The 21,515-nt window shown below is 37.6% G+C and overlaps 1 protein-coding gene across 1 annotated transcript; it reads right to left on the bottom strand.

Annotated features, from left to right (window-relative positions):
- Positions 1 to 3,057: 3,057 nt before the first annotated feature.
- Positions 3,058 to 21,002, bottom strand: LOC100892943 (protein SERAC1). Its single transcript, XM_030985892.1, has 12 exons — positions 20,828 to 21,002; positions 19,903 to 20,030; positions 16,853 to 16,978; positions 16,277 to 16,390; positions 15,520 to 15,682; positions 15,126 to 15,276; positions 11,277 to 11,463; positions 10,170 to 10,270; positions 7,940 to 8,037; positions 7,022 to 7,204; positions 6,221 to 6,364; positions 3,058 to 5,107 (listed from the first exon to the last, which is right to left on the bottom strand). Exons 1-12 carry the CDS (start codon positions 20,940 to 20,942, stop codon positions 4,887 to 4,889), a joined length of 1,731 nt encoding a protein of 576 aa, XP_030841752.1. The 5' UTR covers positions 20,943 to 21,002; the 3' UTR covers positions 3,058 to 4,886.
- Between the last annotated feature and the right edge of the window lie 513 nt (positions 21,003 to 21,515).

Raw genomic sequence — 21,515 nt, 5'->3', positions numbered from 1 at the left:
TTCCTCAATATTTTAATACTTTATAACTTTCTCTTTTTTTTTCAATTTTCTTTTGCATGAATCACTCCATCAAATGAAGTTAATGAATACATGACAGTTTCACTGATGTATTGTTTATGTTCTGGATGAGACATCGACGATAGTTGATAAAAAGCAGCTATCATCTGTTGAATGCCAGAAAGACGTTAACGCATACAATCCAACACAGACCTAGTGCGCTTCTGGCTCTTCACAGAGGATACTCTATAGGCGGTGTCAGACAGAGGCCAATTATCTAGATAATAGTTATCTAGATAATTCGTAGCCTGTCTGTCCCCTGTCTGCCACCTACGTAAGTGAATTGTCTAGATAACTATTATCTAGATAATTCAAGTTGGATTCGGAAAATTGTGTCCGACACCGCCTTTAATGTAAACTACCACTTAACATGGGCACATACATGACACACTTTTGGTTGGTTTGTTGGCTTTACCCGACTGCTAGGAAAGCACGGGTATGCTAGTAAGAAAGCAACCAGGGGACCGACGCCTTTAAGTCCTTTCCGAGGGACTTGGTAATGAGGATTAATGCTTTACCAAAGGGTACTAGCGCACCGAATCGGCATCGGACCTGGGACCTATGGATTACGAGACCACTGCTCTACCACTGAGCCATCGCGCCTCACCCTTTTATACACCATGTGAAAATAAGACATGTATGTATCAGTGAGGCGAGAGGGCCATTTATGTCCAATATAATTTTGTTCACATCATATTCATCTTAAATATACAATTATGCAACACATTTAAACCAAGATAAAAACTGAGATGATAAACAATGCTTTCTTAAAACAGGTAACTATACATGGATATAAATTCTGAGTAAAAAATCTCTTTCACACACCATATTCATAACATTCAATCATTTTCATGAAATCAAAGTACTGCATTGCTTTTGATGTACCCTTGTCTATGACTTACACTTTTATACAGATGCAACATTTAAAATGTTGATCATACGTCACATATTATTTGTGAATTAATATTTTTGTCTCCTTACAAATACAGTAACTGTAACAACGCAAGAAATGCAAGGCAAAATCAAAAATAATTTGAAAGAAAATCTGGGAACGTTCGAGGGTGGGGGGGGGGGGGGGGGGGGCTTGCACTGATTTTGCCTCTTCTTATATCCATCACTGTCTTTTAGTGCAAAACGGTTCATTTAGGAACAGGTACTCCCATTTACGAGAGTAACAACTGTAGAAGTAACAGCATTTCTGAAAACATAACATTAGACTGGATTCAAAGTCAAGGAGAAAACCATGTACCGGTATCCATTACATGAATAAATGTTGATAGTAATTATCAGTCCTAATAATGATAATGAAAAATGGCAACAACTGTCCTTGTAACATGTTTATCCAATTAATATGGACCGAAGAGCTGAGCAGTTTATCACCAGTGGAAATTAGATTGAAGTGAAGAGCTGAACTCACAGTGTATGCATTCTCCGATCGTCAGGGAACATGCCAGCCCGTTGCCATTTTACAGTTGCCCACTTGCTAATTTAATAGCGCCCCCACACTTGTGGTTATGAGGTAATAGTCACATTCCATGAAATTCTATCGCCAAGTGCAAGAAAAAGATGATGATGATTATGGTGTGGGCACGTGTACATGTGAAAAGTTCTCTTGCACATGTGTGTACATCTACCAGATCTAATAATCTGGGGGCTGACCTTAAAGATAAAGTTGAGTTCTGGTCATGTGATTGCATTGTGAAAAAACGATGTGGAATCGATCAGAGAAAGTTGATCATGTAGCATCTAAGTATTGGTGCATACTGAAAGTGCAAATGATAAGAAATTGGCCTAGTCTTGGTAAAAGTAACAAGCACTGTACATAGAAAGATGAATTTTGGACTACACAAACATGTGGCATAAAAATGAGGCCCATATTTTTAAGCTGTTACATGTCATATTTAGAATATGAAGGCATTTGAAGAGCCATGCTTTTCAGGGAACATTTTTTCTCTGATGTTCTTCCACACTTGCATAATAACAATGAAAACGCTCATAAATTATTTGTCACTTTTTCCCAGAACTCAACCTTCTCTTTAAGTATCACTGTCCAAAGTAATGATAATATTGCAACTGTCTGGATTTAAGTAGCGCTTAATAACTTAAAGATATCTTTAAGCACTTCACAGATACATCGTAACCGTGGTCATCACATTCAGGCTTGCTTAAACACAATGTATGCCTATTCTCATGTGTTCCCAGACAAGCCATGCTACAAACTAAAAACAAAACATGAATCAATTCTATTGAGCACCACTTAAGACAGAGACATTATATTATTTATGGCTAAATTTGGGCACATTTGGTGATGATGCAAAACTTTAGGCAATTTTGTAGAATCAAAACTTAAGATTGGAGAAAAAAAAAAAAGTCTTCTCTTATTGTTAATTAAGACCATCTTCATTAATGATACTGGTGTGGTTAGTAACAAATAGATACAGTAACAAAGAGGTAAAGTGAAAAATAGATACGGTAACAAATAGGTAAAGTGACAAATAGATACGGTAACTAAGAGGTAAAGTGACAAATAGATACAGTAACAAAGAGGTAAAGTGACAAATAGATACAGTAACTAAGAGGTAAAGTGACAAATAGATTCGGTAACAAAGAGGTAAAGTGACAAATAGATACAGTAACTAAGAGGTAAAGTGACAAATAGATACGGTAACTAAGAGGTAAAGTGACAAATAGATACAGTAACAAAGAGGTAAAGTGAAAAATAGATACGGTAACAAATAGGTAAAGTGACAAATAGATACGGTAACTAAGAGGTAAAGTGACAAATAGATACAGTAACAAAGAGGTAAAGTGACAAATAGATACAGTAACTAAGAGGTAAAGTGACAAATAGATTCGGTAACAAAGAGGTAAAGTGACAAATAGATACAGTAACTAAGAGGTAAAGTGACAAATAGATACGGTAACTAAGAGATAAAGTGACGAATATATACGGTAACTAAGTGGTAAAGCGACAAATAGATACGGTAACAAATAGGTAAAAATACAAATAGATACAGTAACAAAGAGGTAAAGTGACAAATAGATACAGTAACTAAGAGGTAAAGTGACAAATAGATATAGTAACAAAGAGATAAAGTGACAAATAGATACTGTAAATAAGAGGTTAAGTGACAAATTGATATGGTAACTAAGAGGTAAAGTGACAAATAGATACAGTAACTAAGAGGTAAAGTGACAAATAGATATAGTAACAAAGAGATAAAGTGACAAATAGATACAGTAAATAAGAGGTAAAGTGACAAATTGATACGGTAACTAAGAGGTAAAGTGACAAATAGATACGGTAACTAAGAGGTAAAGTGACAAATAGATACGGTAACAAAGAGGGAAAGTGACAATTAAATACGCTAAGAGATAAAGTAACGAATAGATACTGTAACAAAGAGGTAAAGTAATAAATAGATATCAACAAAACAATACAAATCATTTGTGCATTGACATTGTGTACAAATAGACAGATTCATATGTAGGAATGGTATACATAATATGAGCTCTTTTTTATCATATAGAAAAAGCAATCGGCTGAATACATGCATAAAACGTAGCACAGACATAAATCAAAGCAGCATAAACAAAATGAAAAACTGAAAGTAACAAAATGATCACATCCTTCATCTGTGTTCTTCATTCAACTGAGATATACTATATTCACTTAAAATCAATTTTCCTGACTGCAGCTTCTATGGTACTTTTGGTAAATACATGTATATGTGCTCTCTTATCACTAAGTACTTGAGTAATACATGTCTGTAAATATAATGCCACAAGTACCATGTATGGAGTAGGTTTTCAATAATATTTGTGTCATCTTGATCTAAACACTACTCATAAAAGCATGAACAAAGAATACAAAATTGAAACCAGGTTCATAATACAGTGTAATATTTGAACAAAAAAAGCTGCTCTACGGTAAACATGAAAGTTTTTGCTCTCCTTATAGTTAACAAGGTTTTCTCACCGAAACAACAAAGTCAATTTGAATACCCGTCTAATGAAAATGTGATTGCACATACAATAATATTGTAAAATATTGTTCAATGACAATCCAAGGTTCTGTCTGTACATGTAGTTGTGTTTTATTCAAAAAAAAATTATTTGAAGCACATGTTGTTTACTTTACCGCTGAAGATAAACCAGTCCTAATATGAACACAGGCTCAATATCTCTATTTTGCATTCCCTTAAGAGCAGCACAAAAATCAAGAAGCTTTTTAAAATATACTATTTAAATAACATTTAACAAAAAGATAAATATAACATATGATCAATCTGTATGGGGCATATACCTATACAATGTTTTACATCAAGGAAGACTATTCCACAAATTATATTCATAAGCAGTTTCAAATCTTGATTAATACATGCATCTACTGGAATTTACACTTTAATATTATGGCATTGAACAGGTTAACAACATGGCTTAGCTGTGGGAGCGGACCACAGAATTCCTCTCGTCTGTTTGTCTACTCTCTGAACGACATCCCGAGAGGAGACAAGACCTTCTCTTCCTCCCATTCCTGAAGGGGTTCCTCCAGTTTCTCAGAGAGGGCGAAAGACAGGGCTTCTCATTTGTTTGTTAGTCTATTCTCTGAACGACATCCCCAGAGGATAGAAGACCTCCTCTTCCTCTGGGTCCTGAAGAAGTTCCTCCAGTGTCTCAGAGAGTGCGACAGACAGGGCCTCTGATCTGTTTGTCTACTCTCCGAACGACATCCCGAGAGGATAGAAGATCTCCTCTTCTTCCGGGTCCTGAAGGAGTTCCTCCAGTTTCTCAGAGAGGGGGACAGACGGGACCTCTCATCTGTTTATCTACTCTCCGAACGACATCCCAAGAGGATAGAAGATCTCCTCTTCCTCCGGGTCCTGTAGGAGTTCTTCCAGTTTCTCAGAGAGGGCAACAGACAGCGGCATGGAGATGTTTTGTTGGACAAACCGCAAGGTGAGCTGGTAGAGGAGGGAGTTGTGGCTGTGAGGCTTACAGATGTTCTGATGGTCCATGGGCATCTCATGGAACTCTCCGCATCCAGGATCTGCAATGGATAGCAAAACAAAATGGCGGCACTAAACCGTTTAGCTCTGAAAAGCTTCATAAGGGCTCTGGTTAACTGAGAAAGAGCTAGGTTTTTTTTTTAAATACACAAAAAACTATAAAATACATAAAATTGTTGCGAAAATCAAACTTTTACAACATAAAATCCAAAAAGAGCTCCCATGAACTATTTTAGAAAAGTTCTACTCTGCCACAGAGTTTTATGAAATATGGATATGGGATATCCAATCAGTGTTTCATAAATGTTTACATAGTACTGAATGGCATCTAGAAGGGTTTAATCACAAGAGCTAATGAGCATCTTAGTTGACACGATGAGTAGAATATTTTAAAAACCAGTGTGATATACCCTCGTGCCCTATGAAGAACCTACAAAATTTTCTCAATTTTAATCTTGATACCTTAATGTTTTTGTATCAATTTGCATAATGTAAAATTATTTTGTCCAAACCCAAGAATTTTGCAAGGCTAACATCCACTGACGAGGCTCAAAAGAAGGGAACTCCATTTTAAAACATTCTACACAGGGGGGGAAATAACACTTTGGATGCTAATCTTAGTTTATTGTTTATTACTCACTGTAATGTATGGGACAGCATATGATCAAATACCTAGGACTAGCCTAAATATACAGTTAACAAGTAAATTATTCACACCACTTGTAAATTTGATGCTTTTTGTGTATTTGGTAACTCGAGAATGAAAGGTTGACTGGTTGATTCAGGGCCTTTTTTTAATTCTTTCATGTGTAAGCTTTAAAGCCTTTCTGCACTAGTTTGGCCAGGAGGGATTAGACCTCTCTGCATGGTCACTGACAGGTGGTTATCTCATCAAATCAGCTCTCACTTAACATTTTTTTAATGGGATCATGGGAGACCAACGCGTAACGCTAAGGCATTGTTTGCTATATAGAGGGCGCAAGTAGCTACATGTAGTGCAATCCCGCTTTAATATGTTACATTCTGAAGAAACATCAATCTGGAGGAATCAATTTTCCACATACTTAAACAATTACGCAACTTGGTAGGGGTATGAATAATTTAGTTGTTATCTGATGATAAAGAAGGATATGTGTGAATTTAGTAGAACTCACTGGCTGAGAGAGGAGGAACCACTAAAGTCTTGACAGACAGTCCAATATTTGTAGGAATAGATTCACCGAACGTCAGCACTGGAAGCTGATGTGTCTGGACCAAGGCACGGAAACGACCATGAAGATTCCTCAAAACTGGTGAGTCTGCAAGGGAAGAGAATAGGAATTATACTTCTATCTGATCAAGGTGTTGAAACAAATTTGACCTTACCATTTATAAACAAAAAATTAAAACTTTCTAGAGTCACAATTGAAATTTCCTTTTTAATCGTTGGCTTGCGCATAGTCTAAGATGATTCATCCCAAACAGCCCTCCCCACATCCCATGTACTGTTTTATTTTGCAGTATAACAAATACTTAACATTCCAGTAATGCTCTCGGTAAATTACCTTTTGTGAGATTGTGCAACAACCGAATAGGAAAAAGTCACATTACATAAGTGGTTACCTATAAAAAAATTATTCCTTTCATTTTTTTGAGGAGGCGCGATAGCTCAGTCGGTAGTGTGGTGGTCTCGTAATTCGGTGACCCGGGTTCGAAACCAAGGACTGCGCTAGTCCCCTTTAGTAAGGCATTAATCCTCATTACCAGGACTTTTGGAGAGGACCTAAAGCCGTTAGTTCTCTGGTTGCTTACTAACAAGCATTTATGCTTTCTAAGCAGTCAGGTAACATTATCACCACTACTACTATATATTTATTTATTTTTGCTTTTTTAGGAACCTTTTTGAACTATGGCCACACCCCCCCCCCCCAGCCCCAATTCCCTCTAAAAAATCCTGTATCCACCCCTACTCTTACCGAGTGATAGTTCCTTGACCTCTGTAGAAGGGTACAGAAGGTACTTGGCTTGCTGCGAGTATGCAGCCAGGGAGGAGCCATGATGAGGGGTACTGTAGAAGACCACACCCTTCGTCTCGCCCATCACTGTCGCCATGGTTTCACTCTGGCTCGCATCAATCAACATCTGTTTCACCAGAAGACCTTGAGCAATAAAAGAAGGGGGAAAATTCATCATTTATCCCAATTTTCTTGTTCCCTTTGTTTTAACAACATCAAAGTAATGGCCAGCACTTTGCTATGGGTAGGTAAGAACAAGAACTTAACATTGAAGATAGAAGTGCAAAGCTAGCAACCCTGGAATCGATATGGTACCTGATGAATGACTGAACTAAAATTTATGGAATGCTACATAATATGTCAAATAATGCTACGGTACTTCAGTCGAATATGTAACAACGTGCAAACCATATCAAGATCTCCTAGTGTGGAACTATATTTTGTGGTTATTACACTTCAAAGAATTTCAAAATATTGTGGCTGTAAGGATTCGTGTAAAAAAGGGAAAAAAAGGACATCCTGTCACACAGTAAAACAAATTAAGAGGTTAATATTAAAGGAGAACAAATAGTGTTTTCACATTCCATGCGAAGATAAGATAAGATAAGGAGGAGAAGAGAGAGAAGAAGAGGAGGAAGAGAAGAAAGAGAAGAAGAAGATGAGGAAAAAGAATAAGGAAGAAGAAGAAGAAGAAGAAGGAGGAGGAGGAGAAGGAGAAGGAGGAGGAGGAGGAGAAGGAGAAGGAGGAGGAGGAGGAGGAGGAGGAGGAGTAGAAAGAGGAGAAGAAGAAGAACAAGAAGAACAAGAAGAACAAGAACAAGAACAAGAACAAGAAGGACAAGAAGAAGGAGGAGAAGGAGTAGATGATAAGATACTAACCTCCCATAGAGTGGGTCACCCAAATGATAGGTCTCTGTCCCACACCAGCATCATGTAGCTTCCTAAGCATCTCACCACTACGCTGTGCTAACGAGTGCCTAAGAAGATGAAAAGTAGTGATATGTAAGAGAAAGCAACAACACCTGCAGGTTTTGTAAGGTTGAGTGTTTTTATCATTTTGAGAAAAATGAAAAAATATGAGTTGCAACCAAACATGATCGTACATACTAATATACCTATGCCAAACTGATTGATGTCGATTTCTATTTTTATTAGGTGGTCTGTTATCAACAGACCACCTATTGATTTCGTCAGAATTTTCTTTCTTCTTTATTATTATTATTTCTTTATTTGTATTTATTTCTTCACTTTTTTGTGTGTCGGATAACATAAGATTGGTTATGTCAATTTGATTCAATGTTGGCACAGTCATAGGTCATTATCATGAGACGTGACAGGAACATTTTTAAGGTCATTAGGTTATCGTGACGTCATCCAGGCGCCATTTTGTGAAATCACGTTATCCATCATATCTTCATGATGCATCAGCAAAGGTTATTCATATTCATATCACATATACTTTAGGTCAAGGGTCAACAGGTCATGTCATCAAAGGTCACATAAAGGTCATGACGCGCGCGTATGTGCGCGTCAAAATTTAAAATTGCTCAAAATCACTAAACTATTAAACGAGAGTACGAATCAGGTCATTTGAAGCATTTCAAAATTTTCCGTCCGTAAGTGTCCCCGCGCGCGGTGTGCGCGCTCACATCGCGCGGAAAAAGTCAAATTCAAAATGTTTACATGATTTTGATTCCTCTTACCGTAAATGACAATTTACCTTAATTTCAGTCACCCTTTACCTTTCATAAGGCCGTGAGCGTGCGTCAAAGTTCAAAATCCGCGCGTACTGCTATGGGCAATATAGTGCAAATTTGATCAAAAACATGCCATTTTAAAAATCGAAATAGCTCTTCAGATAGTCCATTGACCCCCAATTTTTATATCATGGTTGGAGAAAGCATGAGTTGGAGATATGATTTCATACCACCCTGACTCGTACAAAGTGAAATAAAGTCATCATATTGGCATCTAAACTCAAACAAATGTATTTTGTTGATGACGTCATTTTTGTCTTTGTTTATTTGAGATTATCTCACTTATCGGTGATCGATTTTCTCCCAGATTTTGATATGTTGTAGCTGAGATAATTCTCTATCAGAAATATGTCATTTATTTTTCATTTGGATGACGTCATCATAGTAAAATATTCGATTAAAGGCGACAATGCATAATTTGTCATATTTGCGTGTTATGTCTATGGGAGGTCACTTTTTTCAAAACATGCATCTGCATGACAATGTGTTTTGACCAGTATCTCGGTTATTATTCAACAGTTTTCTCCCAAATTTTAGTATGTTGTAGCTTAGACTATTTGCTATCTAAATATTTCCTCATTTTTTCAATCAGATGTCAGGATCATGTTCATACTCATCATCGTCATCATCATCATCAATATCATCATTATCATCATCATCATCAATGTCACCATCATCATCATCATCATGGTCTAAGATGATGATCATCAACATCACCATGAGCATGATCATTATCATCATCATCATCATCATCATGGTCTGAAGATGATGATCATCAACATCACCATGATCATGATCATTATCATCATCATCATTAACATTATCGTTTTTATCATCATATAACATTTTCATTATCATGATCATCATCACCTTTACTATCATGATCATCATCATGTTCATCATGATCATCATTGTTTACATGTCTATATAACTTCTCCCATTCTCAAATCTATCATAAGACTTAGACAGACCACCTTATTCGTCTTTGTGACGAATTAAATTTCTAGTTTCTTCCTACTTTTTTTTTTCTGTTGGATGTATCAAGAAAAATTAGAACATAGGATCACTTTAATGATTCCATAAGTTCAGCCTAATCCTGATTCATTTTTAATAATGTGGGTAATCATAAAAAACAAGGGTGGACATGTAGATCAAAATTCTGCTTACTTCTCTCCATAATTTTAATCTTGGTATCATATGCACAGCGGTATTAAGACATTGAGTGAGAAACAACAAGATCAAACTTTGCTGCTTGTTACTCCTCTTTAACAGGGCATTTAAAAGCCCAATCAGTTATCTGTGTAACAAAAAAAACAGTGGACAAGAAGTTAAAAGGCTAAAGGGTGGCTTACTTTTCTCCTTCATATGGACATTTAGAAGCCCAATCTGTGATCTGGGTATCATACGAGACAGTGACGATTCTCATGTGAGGGCAGTCCCTTGCAAGCCAACTCTATGAAATAAATGAGTACATGAATACAGTAAAAGCCATAATCTTTTGCAACAAACTTCCATGAATTGTTCATGCTGGTCAATTTCGATGCAAGAAATTTAGACAAATCATGAACATTTCATGGTGTCAATCAATCTAATTTTAATGTCAATCTTAAAAGTATTTAATTACTTAATTGCTTGAAATTATCACGAATCCTGACCGTTCACAAAATCTATTAAAGACCCATGAGAGCAAAAGTTTCTGGATTTTACAGGATAAGCACACACGTGGATCCATTCATAGATTAACAATTTATAATTCATTACCGACTTTCTTTTTTCTTCTACAAAGATAACACATGTAAAATCTTCTAAGGCATTAAGAAGAGTGCGCACATATGTGAGTAGCTTTTGCATTGTTTTAAAGCACATTCATTACCCAGATTCGTTCCCTGCAGCCGAGATCATAAAAAGATGAATAAACACAATTCGTTTTAATCACCAAGGCATTCTATATTAATAATTCAAACCAAATTCTCTATTTAAAGATTAAAGTTGAGTTCTGGTCATGCGATTGCATTGTGAAAGAAAAGGTGTGGAATGGATTAGAAAAAGTTGATCATGTAGCATGTAAGTATTGGTGTGTAAGAACTGCAAGGTTCTGGAGTCATCAAAAGCATAACATATTTGGCCCAGTCTTGGTACAGTAACAAGCACTGTACAGAGAAAGATGCATATGGGACTACACAAATGGAGTCGGGGCTAGTACTAACCTTGATATCCTTATCTTTCTATGCTCATTACTCAGCCAGTATACATTTTCTACGAAAATTGTTTGGCAAATGACATTTATTTGTAATTTTGAACATTCAGTGTAAGTTTCATTTGATTCTGTGAGAATTCATTTTTTTTTTTTACCGAAACTCAAGTTTATCTTTAAGTTGTCTGTAAAAATTGACAACCTGACTATAAAGACCACTCTTCGAGCCTCCCGTAAGTGGTCTGTCTAAACAAGTTTCACTAACCTTTGGCCAACACCACACAAACTTCTCCTTTTTCTTATTCTCATTGTTCTTCTGTTCATCAGCATCCTCTGTAGGTGCAGCTGGTTCTGGTGATGCATCCTCTTCAGTGGGCTTCCCCTGTCTCCAAGTGTAGAAGGCTCCACCGCTCAACCCATGAACAAACACGATATCCGCTAAGACAGGCTCACTATTCGGGGAATCACAGTTAAGATGTAACATTAATTGAAAAAGAAAAAAAAACAAGAGGAAGATATATAGATAGATAGATTCTTTTATTGATCCATATTTATATTCAAAACATAGGAAATAGGCCTCCACTGGCAGCACATAAACAGAATACAATATAGTTACAAGATAATTGATAAACACTTAGGTATATACGTCACATAAATGTACATAAAATCACATGAGAATCATGACATTAAAACTAGATGGAATTCGACTGCGCGCAGTCGAAAATGATGCCTCCGTTATAGAGCAATTTTACAAACCAAAACAGAAAAAAAAAATTGAATTCACGTTCAATGGTAATCCATTGACAGGTTCTCAGAATATTGTGATTACAAGCAATTTCTCATATACATATATGACCCTTTGATCTTTGACCTCATGACCATAAAATCTACTCAGTTCATTGGCTCTGCAAGATGTTCTGAGTTAAATAGTAATCCATCTGTCAGTTCTAATGAGAATGCGTTCACAAGCTATTTTTGCATACATAATGGGCCCATGACCTTCGACCTTATGAACCAAGAATCTACTCAGTTCATTGGCTCTGCAAGTAACAAACATGACCTAATTTTGGCATGAATCCATCAATCGGTTCTTGAGATAACGCGATCACAAGCTGTTTTTGCATTCATAATGTGCGCTGTGGCCTTTGACCTTTGACCTACGTGCTCCAAAATCTAATCAGATTGTCTTCCTATGGTGATACACACTATCATTAAGTTTGAAGTTTAAATCTCTAGTGGTTCTTGAGATATTATGATAACAATCTCAATGTATGGAATTTCATAAGTTGACCTCTGTGACCCTTGACCTTTGACCTACGTGCTCCAAAATCTAATCAGATTGTTTTCCTATAGTGATACACACTATCACTAAGTTTGAAGTTTAAATCTCCAGTGGTTCTTGAGATATCATGATAACAATCTCAATGTATGGAATTTCATAAGTTGACCTCTGTGACCCTTGACCTTTGACATACGTGCTCCAAAATCTAATCAGATTGTTTTCCTATAGTGATACACACTATCACTAAGTTTGAAGTTTAAATCTCCAGTGGTTCTTGAGATATCATGATAACAATCTCAATGTATGGAATTTCATAAGTTGACCTCTGTGACCCTTGACCTTTGACATACGTGCTCCAAAATCTAATCAGATCGTCTTCCTATGGTGATACATACTATCCTTAAGTTTGAAGTTTAAATCTCAAATGGTTCTTGAGATATCGCGCTAACAAACTCAATACAAGGAATTTCATAAGTTGACCTCTGTGACCTGTGACCTTTGACCTACGTACTCCAAAATCTAATCAGATCGTCTTCCTATGGTGATAAATACTATTCCCGAGTCTTAAGTTTAAATCTTAAATGGTTCTTGAGATATTGTGATAACGGTCAAACGGGACGGACGGACGGACGTACGGACGGACAACCCGAAAACATGATGCCTCCGGCACCACCTTCGGTGGCGGAGGCATAATAAAGCATACATATTCATGTATTACGTAATAATAGGGAAAACCTAAGGAGTCAACATTTAAAAATAGAGAAGAGAGAAGGAGTTCAAACGGAGACTAGATTGAAGAGCGAAATAGTAAGGAGAGAGGGAGAGAGAGGGAGAGAGAGAGGGGGAGAGATAGGAAAGAGAGGTGGACACAGTGGAGGAGGGAAAGGAGAGGAGAAGAAAGGATAGAAATAGAGGTGGAGAAATAGATGGAAAAGGAGAAGGAGAAAGAGAAAAAACACCGGCACTGAGCGAGAAATCATTCGGTGTTCTCCATGAGATCCCTGTAATCATATTATTATTCAGGCTTTATCACAGAACATCTTCATCTTCAGTTTGCAAAACAATATTAGTGCTGTGGCAGGGAATTGAACCCTGTACCTGTAATCATATGATTACTCCAGCTTAAATACCAAACATCTACAGTAGGACTGAGCCTTACAAGGACAATTTTTCATTTTATACAAAACAGCAATGTCCATCACTGGGCTGAAAGAGGTACATGTTAGGTGTATGTGTAGGATGTGGACCCCATTACCAAACTTATCTGAAGGGTTGTACAAAACATACACCTGGAACAACTGCTCCCCTTCAGTTGTAGCAGGAGCCTGGACCCAACTCGATACCTAAACCTAACCCTAAAACCAAAATGAAAACCTAAGTGAAAACCTAACCCTAACCTTACACCTTTGACAAAAACAAGCCCTATTAATTGTTGCAGGGGTATTTGTCAGGTCATCTTATGAAGACCAGTCGTTGTCCAAGTTTACCAATGCTCTGCTGGCCTTAGCTGAAAGAGATAGGTGTTTAGCCTGAATTCGTTTGTAGAGGTGTCGTGGTCGAGTGGATATGTCAGCGAACTGTGGATCACAAGGTCCGCGGTTCAAGTCCCACTGGGGCATTAATGTCCCTTGACATTGATCAACATTTGCCACTCTCCATCCAGGTGTTTTATGGGTACCCGGTAGGATGCGAAAGCTAATGTGGTTTGATTAGCAATGGCGCTTGTAAAATGGCGACTGGCTGGAATGCTCCCCAGGGAGTGGAGAATGTGCATACCTTGCGTGCAGGTAAGCATGAATTCGATGACCGGGGTAATAATAGATATCTGTAAAGCGCATTGAGAGGTCTTGCGGTCCTAAAATGCGCTTTTCAGTGCGTCCCAGAAAAAACGAAACCGAGAAGTATCGATGTTCTATCATAACTTAATCACAACTATAATTAATGACTGATACATATTTAGAAAGCTTAGAGTCTCCTCTTTCATGTGATGCTACTCAGACAATGCATATTTCACGCATGAGTGATTAAAAGCAATTTGAAGGAAGGCAACCAAAAAGACATTTGGCGGGCGGTATCTGAATTTCGAAGAAAAATTAATATTTCTAGAAAGTTGAGTTTCTGCCCTTTCATATGACACCTCAATCAGGAAAAATGAGCGAGGAATGACAATGTTCTGTTTGTTTAAAGTAGTGCTTGCATTTCCATAATTTTATTAAACGAATTCGTTTTCACTGGCTGCCTGCCGTATCAATAAACAAAATTAACAAAAGACTTAACTCCGTTTCGTTGACAATCAGCCGTAGACGAGAGTCTACATGCATGGCTGATTGTCAACGAAACGGAGTTAAGTCTTTTATCAAATCTGCTTTTTGCTACGGCAGGCACCCAGTGAAAACGAATTCGTTTGTTAAAATTATGAAAATGTAAGGGCTACTTTAAACAAACAGAACTTTGTTATTCCTGGCTCATTTTTCTTGATTGAGGTATCATATGAAAGAGCAGAAAATGAACTTTCTAGAAATATGAATTTATCTTTGAAATTCAGATACCGCCCGCCAAATTACTTTTTGGTTTCCTTCCTTCAAATTGCTTTTAATCACTCATGCGTGAAATATGCATCACATGAGTAGCATCAACTAAAAGAGGAGACTCTTAGCTTTCCAAATATGTATCATTCATTAATTATGGTTGTGATGAAGTTATGATAAAACATCGATACTTCTCGGTTTCGTTTTTTCTGGGACGCACTGTATAAGGACGAACTATTATTATTATTATTAATCCTAACCCAGCATTTAATCCAACCTTTAATATAATCCACCTTCATCTCACCTAGATCTGCCATTCGGGTGTAGGACGTAGACGCCGTTGCCGAATGTCTCTGAGGACCAGTCTCTGTCTAAGTTAGCCAGTGCTCTGCTGGCCTGGGCTGAGAGAGGGAGATGTTTAGACTTCATCCACTTGGCTAGGACAGAAATCCACCCTGAGAGGGAGACAGATACAGAGACAGAGAGAGACAGACAGAGAGTTACTGGAACGCAATTTAAAACACTTTGTTTTAATCTAATCTGTTTTTAGTCTGTTATTAACTTAGTACAAATTCACTTAAGATTAGAATCCTTCTCCATGTACATTAAATCAAAATGACAGCAAACAACTTCGATGGTTGGAAGGAAAAATAATAATTCTTGAGATGTAAGTTCTATAGTTCTATAATTTTTCTGACCTGCTTGAATGATTTTGTCGTGCAGAGATGGATGGGCGGCAAGATTGGCGATAATTTGTGCCACGTGTGAGAGGATCTTTGGACTGTTCTCCCTCGCTTGATAGACCCTCATCAGGAGTTGGAGACCTGCTAGCTTTACAATCTCCTCACAATGGCTGCTCACCTGTACAATACAATGATAAATTACTGTTTACAAAAAGAACATTTTATAAGAATATTGTGTAGATGAAATATTCTGTTAAAGGAAATACATTTCTAGATGTAAAGAGTACATGCTGCAGAAGACATAATAAAACCTTACAAAACAGTAATCAATTGATGTGTTTTTTCACTGTCTTTAATGTTGTATGTCAGTGATCAGTAGGGTAACAACTATCACATTGTTTGAATAGAATTACCTCTAAGAGACTGGTAATGGCTAAAAAAAATACATCTTGTGTAGGGCTAAATCAGGACTAGGTCTATCCTTTTTTTCAGTGCCTACTTCTGAGTGACTGATGAGAGCTTAGGAGATAGACTTGGTCCAGGGCTAACTTAGGGGTAGGGTTTATGACAATTCCATTTTCATGCATTGGACTTACTTCAGAGTGGCTGATGATAGGGCTAAGACATAGGCATTGTCCAGAATTACTTAGGGTCAGGACTAGCATATTAAGTGCATTGGACTTACCTCTAAGTGACTGATGAGGGCTAAGACATAGGCCTGGACCAGAGTTACATAGGGTCAGGACTAGCACATTAAATGTATTGGACTTACCTCTGAGTGACTGATAAGGGCTAAGAGATAGACCTGGTCTAGGGCTTCCTCTGGAATCTTACTCAAGGTGGCAACAAAGGAAAGTGCATTGCCTCCAAATACAATCCACCCAGTCTGTGACGAAATGAAGTGTCAAAGGTTATAATGATAACAATGTTGGATATTTCTCTAACACACATATCTACCATGTAAGGTGCTAAAGGAGCTCCACCATTACCCCATCTCTGCTAAGCAACCAACTGCTGTGCTCACAGCATTCAAGGAATTCCTTTCTATCAAAGGAAATCACAAAACGGGAGTGTATTACTTGTGCATAATTGTCAAACCTTAAATTTAATCAATCCTGCAGTCAGAGGTTCTATTTTCTAAATAAAAATGGAAAATAGTTGATGCTCATTATGTGGCAATATGAGGCTCTTTTATATCAGAATTGTTTTTTTTGTGATACCACATTAATATTCAAACTAGACCAATTTCTGAAATCAAGCACATCGCTCAATGCTCACATTCTTTGGTAGTATTTGCTGCCTGTGGCAAAGAATTGGTTTAGTTTGCACACAATTGAAATTAACTGACCTGGTCTTCTGCCATGGCTTTTTTACTTTGCTGCATAGCAGCCAAAGTGAAGTACTGAGTGCATCTATCAACATTACTCCTGGGGAGAGAGGCTAACAGCTTCATAAAAGCTGCCTCTATCGAAACCTGAAAGAAAGAAAAAATGATGAAAGGATTGAAATGAAGCTGAATGTGCGTGTCTTTACAGAAAATTATCAACAACTGCACATTAAATTGTAATTTGTCTTGAAATTATTTTCTTTTGGATGAAAGTGGTAAGAAATATTATCAACATCTGAAAATGGAAATTGAAATTGGCATAATATATGTAAAAAGTACAAATATCACCCTATCTTCAGGAGTATTTTTTAAATAATTCCATAACATTGTTACGAACTAATATGATATTGCTTCCCACATGCTATCAAATTGATTTTTCAACAAGTTACATCAAAATTTAAATATTCTATATAAGTAATACGCTAAGGCTCCGCGGGGGGCGCGAAGTCTCGGCGAGCCTTTGTATTCTATTGTTTTTTAATGAGATCGCCGACCCAAGTTGGTGCGGCTATCTCCTCCTGAACCCTCCCCTCGGGGTACCCGTGCCCGGTGCCATCGTCCGCGGGAGAGTCTACTCTGTGGAATTGGCTATACTCCGCCCGAGGTCCTCCTCCGTGTCGACGTCCAGGGCGAAAACAGACGCGACATGCATAATGCAGGATATGCGTGACGACAGAGATACCTCATGGATATTCAACATTACATCCGTAGACACACGACCGATGACCATCCACTCACATTAAGTTGCGTATTAAATGCACGATATACAGGGTCGGGATTACCCGAGTAAAGCATCTTTATATAGGATATCCTTTGTAGTAGCTGCACAAGCAACAGAGATACACACGAAGCTTCCCGTCCACGTCCAAACTTAGAGACCTATTTCCATCATTTCATGCCGCGATTTTTATATAGTTTTCGTGAATGGAGGTATGAAATCAAAGCTTATTTTGTGATTATGACGGTTAATGTATACTACATTTTGATTATCATTTTCTAAAGGAAAGTTTTCACAAGAAAACCATTGGACTGACAGTTCTGTCGCAAGCTGCCTTCAGTCCTCACACATACAGAACACACAGTGCAGTGTAACACCGGCACCACGCACCGCAGGCGTCCGAGGCCTGCGGCGTCGGTGTTCGAGCTGTCTGGAGTTACGCTGGAGTGTGTGTGTGTGAGTTCAGCTGAGCTGAGCTCGAGTCGAAGAGATTTGACACTTTGAAATTGTTATCTGTTGGTTTGCATGATTATTGCCGCGATTTCAATATAGTTTCGTGAATAGATTTACGAAACCTTCGCTTAGAATTAGTAAAAGTATAAATGTCTACGTTTTTAAAAGACTGTCTGATTTTCCTGTGAAAATTTTACTTTGAAAAATGATTATCGAAATTCATGGTCAGAAATAATCACAATCTAGGGTCTATAATGTTACAGTTCTTGCATCAAATCAATGCATGAAAACTTAGTTATTGAACTAGATTTTTTTTTTTTTTTTTAAATAGGCAATTATGAAGTAGGAAGCCTGAAACCTTAGCCTACTAAACAAATCTCAACAAAGTGTAGGCCTATCCATCTATGAATTAATGAAAAAGTAGCCCAGAAAAAAGAGCCCCCGAAAATTTCCCTAAAATTTGAAATGGAGCCCCCGAAATGAAAAACTTAATTTTTTGCCTGCGCACCCCCTCTAGAATCCCGCGGATTTCCGCGGGTCCTGAGTTGAGAATATAGGCGTGGGGTCCACGGGTTTCAAGGGGCCATAAACCCCCAAAAGCTCGGGGGTTACGTTCTTCAAAGTTGGGGGGGGGGGTGGAGAGATCAGATCGCAGCGAGTTGAGTGTATATATAATACAGGCGTGGGGTCCACGGGTTTCAAGGGGCCATAAACCCCCGAAAGCTCGGGGGTTTTAGGCGTATAGGGTCAGATGAGCATATTTTTAATACTTTATTTGTGACACTTGCGGGTCACTAATTGGCGTGGGGTCAATACGTAGAGTTGCGTAGTGTTGCGTAACAACTACGCTGGCCTACGTTACTATATGCTGAGGGACGGAAAGGGGTACGCAAGATGAACGAAAACAATTCAACCTGTTTAATTTTTTTCGCCAGCCTACGCATAACCTACGCAGGGACTATTTTCCCATTAATACGCAGCCTAATTTCTGCGTAGTCGGTACGCCACACTACGGAACTCTACGCAGTTCCAGTGGCTTAAAGAATAACTACCGGTACAGTTGGATTGTTTTTTTAATTTTTATATAAGGCCAAATTTAAAAAAAACATGTTTAGCTTCCTGTTTTTTTCGAAAAATGGGAAGGAGGAGGCCCTTTTTTTAAATTTTATTTTCTTTCAAAATGGCCGCTCCTTACATTTTTCCTGACATTCGGGCTATTTTTCAAGATGGCGGCCGACAATTTTTTTTTTTTTCTTTTTTAAAATCAGAAATACATTTTAGCAGTGCTTTTCATGTTTTTTTTCTTTCAAAAAAAATAAATAAAAAAATTCCAAAAAAAAAAAAAAAAAAAAAAATAGGAGGCGGCCCCCAAAAAGGAAGCAGGCGGGGACGCTGTTTTTTTTTCTTTCAAAAAAAAAAAAAAAAAAAAAAAACTTTTCAAAAAAAAAAAAAAAAAAAAAATAGGAGGCAGCCCCCAAAAAGGAAGCGGGCGGGGACGCTTAAAATGTATATTTCTTAATGGCCTGAATGGCGAATAAAGTTCTTGGGGGTTTTAATTTAGACAGTCTCTATATATCTATTTACACCCCCCGCCCCCCTCTAGGATCCCGCGGATTTCCGCGGGTCCTGCTAGTACTCATATAATGCAGGTGTAAGATATTGTTCTCATATAAAATCAAAGAAATTAGAACACGAACTATTTATGAATCACACGTTGCTGGGAAAAATACAGCTCTTTAACAACAGCACATACATCATAGCAGTAATTATAAAAATGTATTAACGGTACATAAACTGATCCTTTTTTTTCACAATTTACGCTTGGATGTGTCCATATTACCTTCTGATCTTGCTCCTGGCATAAAATGGGAGGAGACAAGAAGAATCTCAGGTCACAGTCAGGCGACCTGGCTAATCCAATCAGAGTCCTCGAATCACATGCTTGAGCAATAGCTCGGTAGTCGGAATCTGTACGATCAAAAGGAGTTATGTCAAAAGGAAAATCGCTAAAAGATATTCTGCTCTGTATTTTGTTGCTTCCACACTATGTTCAAGTATCAGCATCAAACATCACTTCTGTGATTAGGAATGGCAAGTTTATCATTATGTACTTTATAAATGAAAGTAAAAAGAGACCTAAGAATAGACTATTTGACTTACTTGCACACACACACACACACACACACAAACATGTGTACACTTAAAACTGACATCTAATTTTGAATCTGGTATCTTCCGCTAGTTTTTCTCAATACTCCTAAACCATCCATCCATTGAAGGTTGGCTAGGTTTTTTTAATTTTTTAATTTCTGTCAAAAAACATTACGTTTGGGGTGATTGTTCTGTTTCAACTAAATTACTGCTCTAACTGGATTGAAAGCTGGAGTTAAATTAGTGTTGAAGATTAGGGCTATATCAGGACAGAGACAATGAATGAAATTCCAGTCAAATTGAGATCCATGATTCTTTGGAGTTGGCACTGGTGCGTAGAAGGGCACATGAACTTTGACCCAGAGAAATAAGACAAATGAGAGATTGCTTTCAACTTCCAAAAGTACCCAGTCCTATGTGTTTGACCCATGAAAATTCACATACCTTTTCTGACAAGTGCTTATCTCATCAAATCAGCTCTCAATTAACATTAAAAAAGGAGACCACGGGGTACCAATGGTCACCGATTAGGCATTGTTTGCTATATAGAGGGTGCAAGTAGCTATTAGTAGTGCGGTGGGGCTTTAAAGGTTAAGTAAAAGTTATCAGCTTACCATGCCACGATGTGTGCTTCTTTGACAGGGCAGCCACACCTAGCAACCTCACCTCTCTGTTAGCTGACTGAGCTTTCTTCAACAGCGACTTGGGGTCCTTCCACACGTGGCTCATCTCTCCTGAGAAAACCTTAGGCACCCGAAAAGGCCATACTGTCCAAGAATTCAAGTAAAAATTGGAGATTGAATGAACACAATATATAAGGTGAATTACCATCAGATATGATGTGGCAAAACCATGGCAGTTTGTTATGATAACGTGAAGTGTTTACGCTTCACGTTTCTGTATCTTATTACACAGAGCTCTCTGAATACATGCAGGACCTATGTTAGGTGCAGTTGCCTTTCATTTACACGTTTAAAAAAACTGCTTTGGCTTTCTATTCAGTGGTTTACGGCATCATATCTGAACTAGCCTTTAAGGATATCCAAAGAACTTATTTCATTCATATTTATCCAAATTTAACCTACGGCCCAAGGGAACCTGAAGATCCTGTAGTAAGTGTAAGGGACAAGAGAATTCAGTTCCGGTAGTCAACAGGTCAAGTATGGCACCTAAACTTTACCTATTATTAGTCTTCACAAATTAATTCATTCTTAAAAGGCATATAATAAAGTTATTCTTTCATTTGCAATTAGTTAATGATATGTAACAGCAGGAAATTTTGAAAGACTTAAAAATTAAATA

Source organism: Strongylocentrotus purpuratus, unplaced genomic scaffold (genome assembly GCF_000002235.5).
Source record: "Strongylocentrotus purpuratus isolate Spur 01 unplaced genomic scaffold, Spur_5.0 spur5_scaffold_15, whole genome shotgun sequence".
In the NCBI taxonomy this organism is placed as follows: Eukaryota; Metazoa; Echinodermata; class Echinoidea; order Camarodonta; family Strongylocentrotidae; genus Strongylocentrotus; species Strongylocentrotus purpuratus.
The sequence above is the reverse complement of the archived record's forward strand: the minus strand, read 5'-3'. Positions and strand labels throughout refer to the sequence as shown.

Excerpts from the sequence above, each read along its gene's own strand:
- LOC100892943 (XM_030985892.1), bottom strand. The coding sequence starts at position 20,942 with ATGAGCCACGTGTGGAAGGACCCCAAGTCGCTGTTGAAGAAAGCTCAG. Across the intron at positions 20,031-20,827 it reads GAAGCACACATCGTGGCATG|ATTCCGACTACCGAGCTATT; the intron begins GTAAGCTGATAA and ends TTGATCGTACAG. Across the intron at positions 5,108-6,220 it reads GGTTCCTCCTCTCTCAGCCA|ATCCTGGATGCGGAGAGTTC; the intron begins GTGAGTTCTACT and ends TATCCATTGCAG.